This window comes from Taudactylus pleione, unplaced genomic scaffold, assembly GCF_031769625.1.
Source record: "Taudactylus pleione unplaced genomic scaffold, aTauple2 ptg000397bl, whole genome shotgun sequence".
Classification (NCBI taxonomy): domain Eukaryota; kingdom Metazoa; phylum Chordata; class Amphibia; order Anura; family Myobatrachidae; genus Taudactylus; species Taudactylus pleione.
The window spans coordinates 681,194-696,642 of NW_028284799.1; the positions used below are offsets into that span (position 1 = coordinate 681,194).

General features: G+C 42.7%; 1 protein-coding gene across 4 annotated transcripts in view; it reads left to right on the forward strand.

Moving 5' to 3' along the window:
* LOC148506705 (uncharacterized) overlaps positions 1–15,449 on the forward strand; it is a 383,360-nt gene that overhangs the window by 263,626 nt on the left and 104,285 nt on the right. For all 4 annotated transcript variants that reach the window (XM_088446314.1, XM_088446317.1, XM_088446315.1 and 1 more), the window contains one exon: positions 13,557–13,722. In XM_088446314.1, the coding sequence (XP_088302440.1) occupies positions 13,557–13,722 (166 nt within the window). The remainder of the gene's footprint in view (positions 1–13,556; positions 13,723–15,449) is intronic.

Genomic DNA, 15,449 nt, shown 5'->3' on the forward strand with positions numbered 1-15,449 from the left:
CCCCTATTCCCCCTCTACAGTTTCTGCTCTCCCCTATTCCCCTCTGCAGTCTCTGCTCTCACCTAATCCCCCTCTACAATCTCTGCCCTCCCATATTCCCCCTCTACAGTCTCTGCCCACCCCTATTCCCCCTCTCCAGTCTCTGTCCTCCCATATTCCCCCTCTACAGTCTCTGCCCACCCCTATTCCCCCTCTCCAGTCTCTGTCCTCCCCTATTCCTCCTCTACAGGCTCTGCCCTCCCCTATTCTCCCTCTACAATCTCTGGCCACCCCTATTCCCCCTCTCCAGGCTCTGCCCTCCCCTATTGCCCCTCTCCAGGCTCTGCCCTCCCCTATTGCCCCTCTACAGTCTCTGCCCTGCCCTATTCATCTTCTACAGCCGCTGCCCTCCCCTATTCCCCCCTCTACAGTTTCTGCTATCCCCTATTCCCCCCTTCCAGTCTCTGCCCACCCCTATTCCCCCTCTTCAGTCTCTGTCCTTCCCTATTCACCCTCTATAGTCTTTGCCCTCCCCTATTCATCCTCTACAGTCTCTGCCCTCCCCTATTCTCCCCTCTCCAGTTTCTGCTCTCCCCTATTCCCCCTCCAGTCTCTGCCCTCCCCTATTCCCCCTCTACAGTCTCTGCCCTCCTCTATTCCCCCTCTACAGTCTCTGTCCTCCCCTATTCCTCCTCTACAGTCTCTACCCTCCCCTAGTCCCCCTCTACAGTCTCTGCCCTCCCCTATTCCCCCTCTACAGTTTCTACTCTCCCCTATTCCCCCTCTCCAGTCTCTGCCCTCCCCTAGTCCCCCTCTACAGTCTCTGCCCTCCCCTAGTCCCCCTCTACAGTCTCTGCCCTTACCTATTACCCCTCTACAGTCTCTGCCCTCCCATATTCTCCCTCTACAGTCTCTGCCCACCCCTATTCCCCCTCTCCAGTCTCTGTCCTCCCCTATTCCTCCTCTACAGGCTCTGCCCTCCCCTATTCTCCCTCTACAATCTCTGGCCACCCCTATTCCCCCTCTCCAGGCTCTGCCCTCCCCTATTGCCCCTCTCCAGGCTCTGCCCTCCCCTATTGCCCCTCTACAGTCTCTGCCCTGCCCTATTCATCTACAGCCGCTGCCCTCCCCTATTCCCCCCCTATACAGTTTCTGATATCCCCTATTCCCCCCTTCCAGTCTCTGCCCACCCCTATTCCCCCTCTCCAGTCTCTGTCCTTCCCTATTCACCCTCTATAGTCTTTGCCCTCCCCTATTCATCCTCTACAGTCTCTGCCCTCCCCTATTCTCCCCTCTCCAGTTTCTGCTCTCCCCTATTCCCCCTCCAGTCTCTGCCCTCCCCTATTCCCCCTCTACAGTCTGCCATTCTCTATTCCCCCTCTACAGTCTCTGCCCTCCTCTATTCATCTTCTACAGTCTCTGCCCTCTCATATTCTCCCTCTACAGTCTCTGCCCACCCCTATTCCCCTTCTCCAGTCTCTGTCCTCCGCTATTCCCCCTCTTCTCCCCAGTGTTTCTACTACACTCTCCTCTCTAGAATGTAAACTGTTGCAAGCAGGGTTACCTCCTTCAGGTCTGTTGCTGCCTCTGTCCATAACGAAGATCCCTTGTCTCACATCGCCATGGATTTTATCGTCGATCTTCCAGTTTCTGCTCGATGTTCTGTGATCTGGACAGTGGTGGATCGTTTTAGTAAAATGGCACACTTTGTACCTTTGCCCAAGCTACCCTCTGCTAAAGAACTTGCTGATCTGTTTACCCAGGGATATCGTTTTGGATCGTGGGACACAGTTTGTTGCACAGCTCTGGAGGGCTTTCTGTGCTTCCTTGACCTTGTGTTAATTCGGGATTTCGGGATACTCAGAGCCCTTTGTCAAGCCTTGATTTCTTAATTGCTACACAGTGTGTTGTGTACCATACTTGCCAACATTCTGGCTGTCCCTTTCGGGAGGGAGCAGCCAGGTCGGCATAGCAAGGGGGTGAGGCCGGCATAGGGGGGCATGGGCGGACATATCGCCCAGCATTTGTGGGCGGAGTGGGGGCATGGCCACAAGGGTGCAACTTTTTGGTCCCGCCCCCGCTACACAATGCCCAGATTACTGGCATTGTGAAGCGGGGGGTGGGGTCATGATGATGCAATTCAGTGTGAATCGCGTCATCGGCCAACCCCTGCTGCAATGTTTTTAGTTGTAATCGCGGGGGGCTCCAGAGGGGTCAGTGGCCGCCGGGAGGCTTGCCTGCCTTTCTGGGAGGGTAGGCAAGTATGTTGTGTACTAAACCTTACTATACACTATGCTGATATCTCTTTATAAATTTATTGATCCATAGTTTACTCATTGTTGAGATAAAGTCAATAAATAGTATCATTTTATATATATATATATATATATATATATGTGTGTACTGACAGCATTCAAATCATTCAAATGTATTTCTCCTTTTACACATTAGGTTAATTTAGTTAAGTAAGTTTTTTTAAACTGTATTAATATTTAATCCAAAAACTTTGATTTGTAGGTAGGGTTTTTTTTTAGGATTTCTAGAACATAATTTTAACAAATCAAAGATATTTTAATCTGTAAGTTATATTGTTTGCGGCTCCTTTGGATTGGTTTTCTATTTTATTCCTTATTTGAAATAATCCACATCTGTGGCCAGCACTGTGGCTGAGCAATGAATACCAACAACGATGTAGGAGCCTCTGCGGTTTTCCAAATTTGGTGTCAGCAATTGCGGCTCATAGACTGGCAGCCAAATAGAAGGGCCCATGGCATGATGTCAGTATGATGGCAGAGAGAGAGCATAGAAGAGCTCCGAAGAGGCATAGAAACACCACATAGAAGTGGTAATCTGTTGGGAAGAAGATCAATGGCCCCGGAAGACAGAAAATGCCAAGTAGCAGAAAGAAGACAGAAGATGCCAGGTCAAACCAAAACACTCCAGGATGCCTAAGCCCTGGCGGCAAGAGGGATCTTGCAAAATATCTCATTCTGCCCCCATTGCTGTGCAGATGATGTCCGGCAAGAGTTAAGTAGCCAGCTGAGTCTAGCCACGTCAGAGATGTAAGAGAGAATCCGGCACTTGGAAAACTGAAGAGTGGTGCTGACCCCTGCTCCAAGATTGGTAGAGCGGGTAAGATTTCCTCATTCCACCCCCAGCACAGTTGAGTGGTAAACAAACACGTATGGTAGTGGTGGAGAGCACCAGGTAATTTTTTGCCTAGGGCACCAAATTGGTCAGGGCCCTGTTATGCCACAGCACAATATTTTTTGGCTGGTCTAGGGTGCCTGCCATTGTGAGCCAGACAATAATGTAAAGCTCACCTGCTAGTAGACCTAGGATGGGTGCGACAACTAGGACCTGCTATTCTCCAAGTCTTAGGCCCCGAATGGACTCATGGGTAATACAGCCCTGGAACTAGGGCATTGCTTTAATATACTATATAGGTATAGGTGTACTGGTCCATGGTACATCTAGTTTTGCAGAGCAGTGCAAAACTTTGTTTTGTGTAGTGAGATTTTTGAAATTGGATGAAGAGTGGAAATGGGCTTTCCTTGCTGTGTGAATGAGCAATCTGCAATTTACACTGAGCCAAAGGACTTGAGTATTGCATCTTCAAGGAGTTGGTTGTCTTCAGGTTTTGTCATATACTTACAATGGAATATATTTTGAATCTTATCTTTCATGGTGAAGAAAGTGAATTTGGAGGCACACTTTTAGCATACTTGCCCACATTACGGAATTTGGAATAAGGATGGGGGGTGAATGGCTCCCACACATTGGATCGGCATTTGCTATTTTATTGGAACATGCACTGAAAGCACCTGCCACAGGCATCTGTCTCTAATAAAGCTGATATGATCAGTAAAACAGGCTATTCCTCAATTGGGCTACCTATGGGGAAACATTTCCATTCATTGCATAGTTTGGGAAGTTGCTGCATGATCAACAGTAAAGGAGATATTTTTCTCATATCCCATGCTAACATTGCCAGTCCTCCGTCATTGGAAACACTCTGGGTTACTCTGCTTCATCCCGAACGGGACTGTACAGAGCTGCAGCAGCAGTTTCATCCTTTTCCAGATCCACATCTTGGTCACAGACCACCATGTAACTAAGGTCTGCTAGGATGATTATCTTTGTGGAACTGGTAATATTTATCTACATTTCCCTTAGTGGGATATCCCAGTAATATTTCTATTGGAAACTCATTGATGCTACAGTACAGTAATCATTCAGTGGTAACTAGAAGTCATTGTGATGATGGCAGCTTTTACTATATACTGCAAACTTCCTGTCAGTAAAACCACCAAAGGACATGGCAACCAGCCACTTTGCAGAAACTAGCTGACAATAGGAAACAATAGCTTGCACTCATCTGCACAGCAAATGTAAATAGTACTTATGTATTTAGCTTTAAAAATCCCAGCGCTGTGAATCTTAGAGTGACTGACAGCAGATGACACAAAATTGATGGTCAACTGTATGCATAGCACATATGCTGATAAGGAGAAACATTAGAAATACACTCTACAAAAATACAGATATAATTGATTTTATTCATCCTTTTACATAACCTTGAACATAACCCCTTTTTTACTTTCCCATACTTTAAAATATCCCCCCTTAGTAATTACCCATTTACAGAGCCGTAATTACCCATTTACAGAACACAACGAAATTACAATCCAGTACGCCCACATATGATTAAAAATTACCATTACAGATTGATTGATTTAGACTGACAATGACAATAAGATGCTCATCTGAAAAGGGGGCGTAGCCTCATGGGGAAGGGGCATGACAGATCTGATTTGTCCCATACAATGCTGAAGGAGTACCGATCCCTTTGTACCACTGTTATCCAGATATCACTGCCAAATACAGTGTGAATCCAATGACTGCAGTGATGATACACAATATTTAGGCAGAGGTGATGGGTTAGAGTCCTGGGTATGACAGTATTTTGAAATGTTTGTTAAATAAAGAAGGATGTGACTGGAGGTGCTTAGGGAGGTGTCCAGATGGAGGTGGAGTCAGCCAGGGAGGAGATAGGGGCAGTCAGGAGATGCCAGAATAAAATAAGAGAAAGCTACAAGTGAGAATGATTATAAACAGAAAATTGAATGCCCAAACAATGCCCCCTGCCATGAGGTGCCCTGTGCCATGGCACGTCGCACCACCCTAGTTACAGCCCTGCCCATTTATTCTGCTTACAGTGCTCTTGATCCTAAATAATGTGTTAAAGTTTTAATTTCTTTAATAATGACATGTACTACTTCAAGTTAAAAAATGGACAAATACGGTTTTCCTACCATTTCACACGTTTCTGATTTATTTGCAGTGTTGTAAATATATTTCCTTAAAAACTTTATAATTCAAACATTAAACCAATAACCACTGAATTCATACTGAAAACCACATATCTATTCGTAAAAGGGTTAAACACATCTTATATCCAACACATATATATCTCAAGTGTGTTTCCTATACCACACAATACAGTGATCTACACATGCCATGGTGAGCTGCTGCATAGAGCTGTATGGCGATAGTGGTAAATATAAAACGACGTCCTTTTCAAGAGCAGCTGCAGTGATCAGAGATACATGTGGAATCTAAAACTGTTTTCATTTCGCAAATGATAGTCATTGGCATATTTAGGTCAGAGCACTGGAGCAAATCTCTGTATTCATCTGAAAAGTGCTCATGCATGCTGTATTGTGTCACAAATGCAAACTGTAAAGGGGAAGCAAATGAATGTCCTCTATCTCAGAACAGAATCTGCTTGGGGCCAACAGTATCACCAGTAAGATCTGCACAAAGGGTAGATCACAGTATATAAGAGAAGAAACTACAGCCAGGAAAATGTTTAAACTCTGATGTTTGTCCCTGGAAAGAGTGATTCTTAGATACTGCCCTGCTACAGCACACACTATAGAAATGACTTGCATATGTAGAAAGGTTCTCATCTCTCTAGAATCTACATGATGAAATGATCCAAAACTCAGTGTGCTTTTAATCAGGTGATACTTTTGATCAGTTTAATTTTTTTTTTCTTCAATGTCTATTCACTTTTTAATTTAATCAGAATTCCTCCCAACAGTATACCAACAATGGGTATACAATCGGGAAACCGGCTGCCGGAATCCCGACAGCCGGCTTCCCGAGTGCTTTATCCCGGCGTGGGATAAATGACCGGCATCTATATCTAGACGCCTTCATCTCCCCGCCGCCGGGAAACCGGTTGCCCGCCGTCCCGATCGAAGGGATACCGGGCGCCGCGTGCGGACAGCCGCGGGGGGGAGGGTTAGGTTTAGGGCACCCGGGGGGGACTTAGGGTTAGGCACCCCCCCGGGAGGGTTAGGTTAGGGGGAGGGGGGGTTAGGGTTAGGCACCCCACGGGGGGGGACTTAGGGTTAGGCACCCCCCCGGGGGACTTAGCTTCAGGCAGCAGGGAAGGGAGGAGTTAGGGTTAGGCACTTAGAGGGGGGATTAGGGTTAGGCACTTGGGGGGGAGGTTAGGGTTAGGCACCCTTAACGAGAGTTAGGGTTAGGGGGTTAGGTTAGGTTAGTTTATACTTACCTTAGCGACGATCGGGATTTCCGGCGCAATCGGGCTTCCGCTGCCGGGAACTCTCCTTTTGTCGGCCAGGCGCTGCCGGGAATCGGCCGGCGGTATTTCATACCGATTCCCAACAATGGGCCTGATTCAGCAAGGATCTCACTGCGATAGTATGCTAATCCATTGCGATCGCTATGCCGTCGCAGCACATCATAAGGGCGCCCACCTTACCTTACACACATCCGTAATGTTTACCAAGACTGTGAAATCATCGGTAACATAGAGTACAATCGGAGCCACATGCACACTTGTTCAAGCTCTGACCTTACTCAGGAATTGCTAACCTCATCGTACGCACTGAGTACTCGAGCTGCATATGGCATCGCAGTGGATAATTTATGCACGGCCCTGCAACGGCGTTCAAATGCCCTGGCACGCCTGCGTTTTGTCGACCAACCCCCGTCACCTCACACAAGCGGCACTTCCTGTCAATCACTCTGTGATGGGCCTGCATAGTCACTGTGATCGCAGTCCCGATCGCTGTGACTGGTTCGCGCATGCTCACTGTGATGCGTAATCGCAGTTGCGATCCTTGCTGAAACAGGCCCAATGTCACTATACATCATTGAGAAGAATTTAGACTGTGAGAGTCCTGGTCTGGGCCTGAGAGTTCCAAGGTTGGATGTGGGCCCATACATTTTGAAGTGATTAAGGCTCATATAAGAGTCACAAAAAGTATGGCCATACCATGGTTCTTTCTCACTGCAATTGCCTCTATTTGTCTACTTTTGAAAGTGAACAACCACTTTACAGTGTTTGGCAATACCCTCATAAAATCATTCCAGGTTTGCTGATGAACCTGAAAATGTACATTTTGGTAACAGCAAAAACTCACAGCAAATTTAAAGTCCACTTTACAATCACACTCTTTATTATATTAAACAGCAATTCTGGTATTAGTGGATTCTCTTACAAAGATTGCTCATTTTAGCCCAACCAAAGGAGAACCCATCGATAAACAGACTACACAATGAATGATTCGGGAAATATTCAGACTTTATGGCATTCCCCATGATATAGTTTCAGATTGAGGTGTTTCATTTATTTCCAAGGTCTGGAAGAGTTTCTTGGAGTGAATGCTAATCTGTCTTCTTTCCATCCTCCCACAGTCAAAAGAGCAAATGAAAGAATGAATCAGTCTCTAAAGCAATACTTACAATATTTCATCAGTAGCCTTATAGATGATTGGATGGTCCTTGTACTCACTGCTATATTCCGTTACTTCAAGTCTGAACATGTCAACTTCCCAAAGTCCTCTCGTTGCCAATTTAGGATGTCTTTAGAATTTTCCAGTCTCCTCACTTCTAACTGTAGCTGATAGAATCACATTTTTACAGGAAACCCAGTAAAACATTTTAAACAAGCTGCAGCCAGACAGTGTATGTAGAGCAATGCATATTTTTCAGATTAGAGAGAAGGTACTGTATGGTTATCCATTAGAAATCTCTAACAACCCATATCTTCAAAAATCTCAGTTTCATTGGCACCATCCCCATGAATGGGTGGTTTCAAGAAGAGGCCTACTGTGTGAGCCAGCATTATTTTAAATCACAATGAGCAACCCTCTTTATCTCATACCATACTTGCCATCTCTCCCTGATTGTCAGGCAGACTCCCTGAAATAGTAGCAATCTCCCTTTCTCCCTGAAGAGTCTAGCAATCTCCCTGATTGCACCTTACCCTCATTATGAAGCTGTTAAATAAAAAAACAGAGTTATATACATTCAAATGGGATCATTAGTATCATTTCTCTGCATTGGGTATAAGGCACAATGATCCCTATGACTACATTAATTTTTTTAAAAGTATCAGTGTGTTTTCATCAACAAGTAGATCTCACTAACTGCTTTGGGACTCATTTACATTTGGATGTAAATCAATTTTATGACACACCTCCTAGATGTAGCAATACACACCCACTTTACCGCCGCGCTCATAGGTGTTGCTTTCACAATCTCCCTGAAATGCTTTTTCAAAAGTAGGCAAGTATGTTTCATACACTACGGAAAGCCTGAAACCCTCAATAAAGAACTTGATGAAAAAATTCAACATGTTCCTTTACACGTTTCTAAGTTTATTGATGCTTTACTCATGATCAGCCATATCCACATATCTCCTTTTCCCCATACTTCTGAGTCTGAGCTATTACTGTGGTACACAACATTACATGTACACCTTATTTAACAGTTTTGTCACACTATGTTGCCTATGTGACCTGCCATGTTTTCATGACCAAATGTTTTTGTTAGGATTCTGAAAATGGACAGCCTAACTCTGATAAAGCTGGCTTGTTATGGTCTGATGACCCCCTTGCTCACTAGCAGTCCCTAACACTAAGGGGTTCACATCTGGGGCACAGTGAACCCCTTAGTGTTAGGGACTGCTAATGACAGAGAAGCCGTGACGTGGCCTAGCAGCTTCCCATGTATTTGCAAATGCATGCAACTAATATCTCTGATTTCTATGACCATATAGTTTTCATATATTGTTGCAGGTACTATTCAGTGTGCTGAGGAACAATAGGGGGTTAAACCCCCCTCCTTTTTCTACTTAGTATGACCCCTCCCTTTCATGCACCTGATTAGTGCTGCTAGACTGATTGAGCAGCCGCCATTTTTTGTTTGTTTAGTATAAAGAGGGGGCCTATTGTGATCTAGAAAGAAAACGGCAGCCAAACATTTTATTAGGTGGGTAGTTATGCATAAAACCTCGTACTTACCAAGCGCAGTACTGTGTTCCAGATGGGGGTACAGTATGTCATGTTGTGATGAACCCCCAAGATATGATGGTATGGGGAAATGGGTTTCCTGATTAGTGCTAGGCTGTATGATTATGGCCACTGTCTATTCCAGGAACATATGCGGAGGCTAGATACTTAGGGAGAAATTGGATGGAAAGCAACAGTTTAGCTATTTACCTTCTCTAGGGGGTATATTTACTAAAATGGGGGTTTTTAGAAGTGGAGTTGTTGCTCATAGCAACCAGTCAGATTCTAGCTATTATCTTCTTTAAAGTGCTACATAAATGATAAGTAGAATCTGATTGGTTGCTATGGACAACAACTCACTTCTAAAAACCTGCACTTTAATAAATATACCCCTAGGACTGTTGATCCAGAGCACGTTATTTTATGATGTCCTTCTTTGTCCAATGGTCTTACTGGTATTGAAAGATGAATAACAAGTAATTATAGTAAAATGTATTATTTTTTCTACGGTCTCTTCTGAAAGAAACTATTATTAGTTAGAAAATAAACAAGGAGCTCTAAGGAGAAGAAAGACGGGTTAAGTGATGTGTTGAGTGGAAATCGTTTAATACAAGTAATATGGCGGATAATTCAGCAGTTTTGGGAATTAGTGTAGATTCTCTGCAGCATCCAATTTTTAAATCCATAAGTCTCCTAACATACACCTGCCTTCCCTCCATTTACGTAGCACAATACAAGGACTGTGCTGTCTTTGGCCAAACCCTTTTTTTTCGTGCCGTAAGTCAGTTGGCCCCTTTAATTTAATTGAGCTGATTAGTTGGAAAGCAGACAGGTCTGTACTTTGTTCAACATTATTTTAACACGCTATCCTCTGATCCCATTGTTCTAATGTAGGAGAGTAGAACTTCATTTATCACCTTTCATTAATTACACCCTCTGTTTTCTTTCACCTCTCCCACTTCTCATTTATCCTATATAAGCAAATGTCACCTGCTTTTGACTGGCATAAAAGGTAATTTTAGCTCTTGTAATTATTCGGTAGGTACTTTTCTTGGGGGCAACGAGATTTAGATATATGATGTAACAGATGCATTATTATTATTAGTGTCCAAACAAGGGCAACTACTTGTAAGCCTCCTAGTCACAATAAAAGTATCTCCTTCGCTTTTCTCCTTTATCCAATACTAGCAAAATTGATCTGCTATCGACTGATACAAACAAGAGCATGTTACATAGCTCATCAAGTGACATTAAACCATCTCACAAAATATAGCTCCCCTGAAATGCCACAATCAACTATATGGGAGGCACACAGGGCACCCATCTAAGGCACATTCATTAACTTAAAAACAAATCTTTAAAAAATTTAGAAAAATGGATCAATGTTCTACAAGTGCCAATCAGTACCTTATCTTCAAATCAACAATGGCTCCCTAAGCATGGGTGTATCTATAATGGGTGCAGGGTGTGCGGTGCGTACGGTCCCACACTTCACACTGTGAATCCATACTTTATACTTTCTTCTCTGGAGTTCGGCGCTGCAAAAATCACTGGGAAAATGGAGCTGCCACCATTTTCCCGAAGATTTGCATTGGGAAAACAGCATGGGCACAAAGTTACTGGAGACCTGCATATGTTCAGTGCAGTAGACTGTGACAGTCTAATTGCAAAAAACACATAAAGCTCCTTGTTCTTAAGCATCAGATCAACCACATGTTGCCATGTAAAGTTGCCAGAACATTACAATTGCTGCAGCAAAAGTTTTACAAGATAGAAGACAGTAGAGCTGTCCGGCTGCCGATATTTAAAATTATGAATGGGCCCCTCGGAGAAAAAAAAGCAATAAGGTGGGATAAAATAGGAATAATACTGGCACACATGCAGTGTCCCCTAAATTTTGTAGATAATCATACATGCAAATTACACGTACAAGTAATTAAATTTTTATATAATATCCTTTCAAATGTTTACTAATATCCATAAAAATAGGCTAAAGCTGGCCACACATCTAAAGATTATTTGTCCAACCAGCCAACTAGTTGATTGGTTGGAATGAAAATCTGGTAACGTATGGGAGTAACTGATGATCAGCAGTTTGCTCCTCAATGCCAGAAAACAGATTAAAATGGTCGTTCAGACAAGTTTGTTAAATGTTTGATCTAAACAATTTGTTCAAACAACAGTTTTTGTCCATTTTCCGGTGTTTGGGAGCAAATTGCTGATTGTCATTTGCTTTCATACCTTACCAGATTTTCATTCCAATCAATCAACTAGTTGGCTGGTTGGACAGAAAATCTTTAGATGTGTGGCCACCTTAAGGGGGAAATGTAATAACCTGCTATATGCAGGCATAGGTGTGATTCCTGTAAGTCTGCCCAATGTTTTAAAGCGGCAATAATTTTAAAGGCAAAAACAAGTTGGTTTCGCCATTTAAATTATTGGCTGCTTTAATACATCGGACGCACTTGCCAGAATCAAATTTAATAGGTCCGTTGGGCGCCCATTATTATGAGCACGCAAAAAACTATTTAATTTCCTCCTAAGAAAGGAGATACTAACAACATTGGTGTATTCGTAAGAAGATGAGTACATTTAGGAGCATTTATATATCCTCCATATATATGAGCCTTTATAGGAGGTCGATATAGGTAACAAACCTTTGATGTATACTTACTAAACTATTATTGCTGCCTCTCATACTTTTTTAATAGATACAGTATGTCCTATGATAATTATGACTGTTGTTACAATAATTGTTAATATAATTGCTTGCAAATTGCCTAAAACTGTAGATAGCCAATTTGGGGTAAATTTATCATGTGGTGATTTTGTATAATCACTGATTTTTGGTGTGTTTTAGGCTGGCTAAATACCGTTGTATTTGTTAAAGCAAAACCTCTGAAAAACCATTTTTAAATCCGACACGTTGCAATTTAAATGTTATACAGATCGTCATTTTATCAACTGCGGTGGAAAACCCCCCCAAAAATCTGTTTATGTCAAACGAGATAGCTGAAGCCACAATTATCTTGCCTGGCAGCATGTAAATAAAAAGATAGCTTCCTCAATGTCGGGTAGTGGTACTTAACATCAATCCCGGTCCCCTAGAGGAGGCTTCTACACCTAAGAATGCCGGTCCCTACTGGTAGCTCTAGTAGGTGGGTACCATTGCAAATAATTAGACACTGTTCCTGATTGGCTGCCTTTTCACTGAGAAGGTGGCCTTGCCAAAGTGTAATTCATTAGCTTTGGCAGCTCATAGTGAGCAGGTTGTTTCACTTCTAAAAATATATTTGTTTTTTTTAATCCAGTGGATAAGGAGATGAAAGCTAAGTATTATTTTCACTATATACAGAAATTATTAGGGAAAATTTATTTTTTATTATTATTATTATTTTGCAAAGATTTATTTAAACAAAATAAGTATTAATCTACTAATGGGACATTATTATTAATTATTGTCCTAAAGGAGACAAAGATAATATTTATTACACTAAATGGTGCACATTTACAATTTTCCCCTGGTACCCACCTGCCAGGGGACCAGGAGAGGGCCAGTGTTGCTGGGAGTTAGCCCAGGCACTCCGCAGTGCAGGGGCCCAAACTAAGGTCTAGAGGACTAGGACTGGTGGTAGTCGTTTTCCATAGGTGGCATGTGGTTTGTCTTAAACTGCATGCGGTTCTGGGGTTTTAAAACCAGTGGACATCATTAGAGACTTCAGCTTAACCCTCCGAACCGCTGGTTAATAAATTTTGTTTCAAGGGTAAAATTGCAGTGATGTGCAGAGGAGAGCAAAGTCACAGAGATGTGCGGGGATTTAAAAAAAAATAAAAAGCCCAATTGCTTCTCTCTTCTCTATAGTGATCCCTCTACAGACATCTATTGTAATATGAGTATTTGCGAATACTTGTGAAGAAGCTGTAGTTAAATATGAGATAACAGTGATGGCATGAGAGACAGTGGCAAGCAGCAAACCTTCTCATACTGTAGTGCAATGTCATTGTTTTCTTACTGTCCATTTATGCTTCTCTGATAGTATTTTATTGAAAACTGCTGCAGCTGAAATCCTTATAAAAATAGTTCCAAGTGTACACAGTGCTAGCATGAATGCAAACCATTACAGGCATCATTATGTTGATTTAGTGGTGCTGAACCAGCATAACATATGTCAGTGTGCAGAGTGCCAAATGCTCAATATCTGCCAATCTTTTCTCATTCTCTCTATGTGCTCTCTCCTCATGCAGCACTCACAGCTAATGCCCAGCTATACTTCCGGCTACTACTTCACAGATGAAGCTAAGCCCACAAGGTCAGAACTTGCGATTATGTCCACATTTCAACAGGATGTCTTGTTTCCCAAGAGTGTGAATGACATGGCAGAACAATTAATGGAGAAAGATCAGAGCCAAGGTATATATTCTACAGAATGGCATGCAGTATGGAAATAACCATTTGTTCCTACCACTATGTAGCTATCTCATCTCCTTTCACAATTAAACAAATAACATAATGAGGAACAGTATGACTACTAAAGGGAAAAAAACAATCAATATCAGTCTTCTTAGAACAACGCAAATCAACTTTACACCATGCACCTAAGTTATGTTTGGATGACTTATATATTAATATTTAATTCAGCAGGAAACATACAATTTTTATAATATCACAGCTCTATTGAGATTACAGAGATATTTTGGGCAGTTTCTTGATGAAACTACAATCTCTGTGTTTCCCATGTGCCACTACTCTACTGTTAAGAGAGCTGTGTTACTATAAGACTAATAATCTGTTACCTGTATATTAATTTTCACAGTCATAAATCTGAGACACATGTCAAATTATTGTTTGAAGTGGTTAAGTAGCTGGTCTGTATGAACTATGATATCATAACTACATTGCTATTGGATTGCAAAATTATAAGCAATCAAACATATTTGTTTTATTATTTTCTAAAAAATATGAACTACTGTTCATTATAAAAAAGGATAATTAAACAAATGTTCTAAGATTTGTATACAAGGGAAAGCAACCGCAATAGAAAAAGGGGGCAATAAGTGTTTGTACATATGAACAAAAGAAGTACACAAAATTGAACAAAGTGAAGTGAACCCAGTAACAATCATAGAATAAATACATGATCGAACAAGAAAGAGTAAAAAATACAGTAAAAAGGGGAAAGGAGAAAGACAAATAGAGGTTGGGGTGAATTGGGCTGTTAGTTTGTGTGGGTAATGCGGAAGGGGTGAGTCAAAAGACTAGGAAGTAGATTCTCATGGCTGGAAGGAACCTAGAAATCCAAGCTGCGGAGAGCTGTTCAAGTCTACTCAGTCCATGCACTCCCAAAGCAGGAGAATAGATTGGGACAGTCAAGACTAACACTTGTAATAAGTTACAATTTATACATTAGCCAGACATTCTTGATAAGGGCTGAAATTGCTATTTTTTAATTCATAATATGAGAATGGTGTTACCAAAACTGAGACTACCTGTCACGACCGGCTGTATGGAATCCCCTGAGGGGTGCAAGCTGAGGTTCAGGGATAAAGAGGAAGTCTGAGACGTGGGGCCTGTACACAAGGTCTCCTCATCCACGAGTACCAGTCATTGGCGAGACCTGACCAAAGGTGCGGAGTCTAACCAGCCGGGAGGTGTTCACCAGTGACCCCTCCAAGCGGGTTTAGCTGCACTTAGCTGGCAGATCACGGTCCTTTGGTCAGGTGACTGGTACTCACGGGAATAGAGAATCTCGCTACAGTGGCCCTAGTGGATGTTTCCTACAAGGATGATGCTATACCCTTGTATAGCTTCCAATATATACACCGGAGGATCTAGGAAGCTCAATGGCACTGAGGATTGGATGCTGTAGTGACAACGTTACTGAGGCTGGACGCTGTGGTGACAGTGGTGCAGAATCTGGACGCTGTAGGGGCAGCAGAACTGACAATTGCTCTGATCCTGGGTAAGATGTCTAGGACGCACTTCTGCTCAACGAAGTGGCAAATGAGTCGCAGACAGGCGAGGTGTAGTGGACGCACTTCTGCACAACGAAGTGGCAAATGATCCGCAGACAGGCAAGGTGTAGTGGACACACTTCTGCACAACGAAGTGGCAAGTGATTCACAGACAGGCGAGATGTT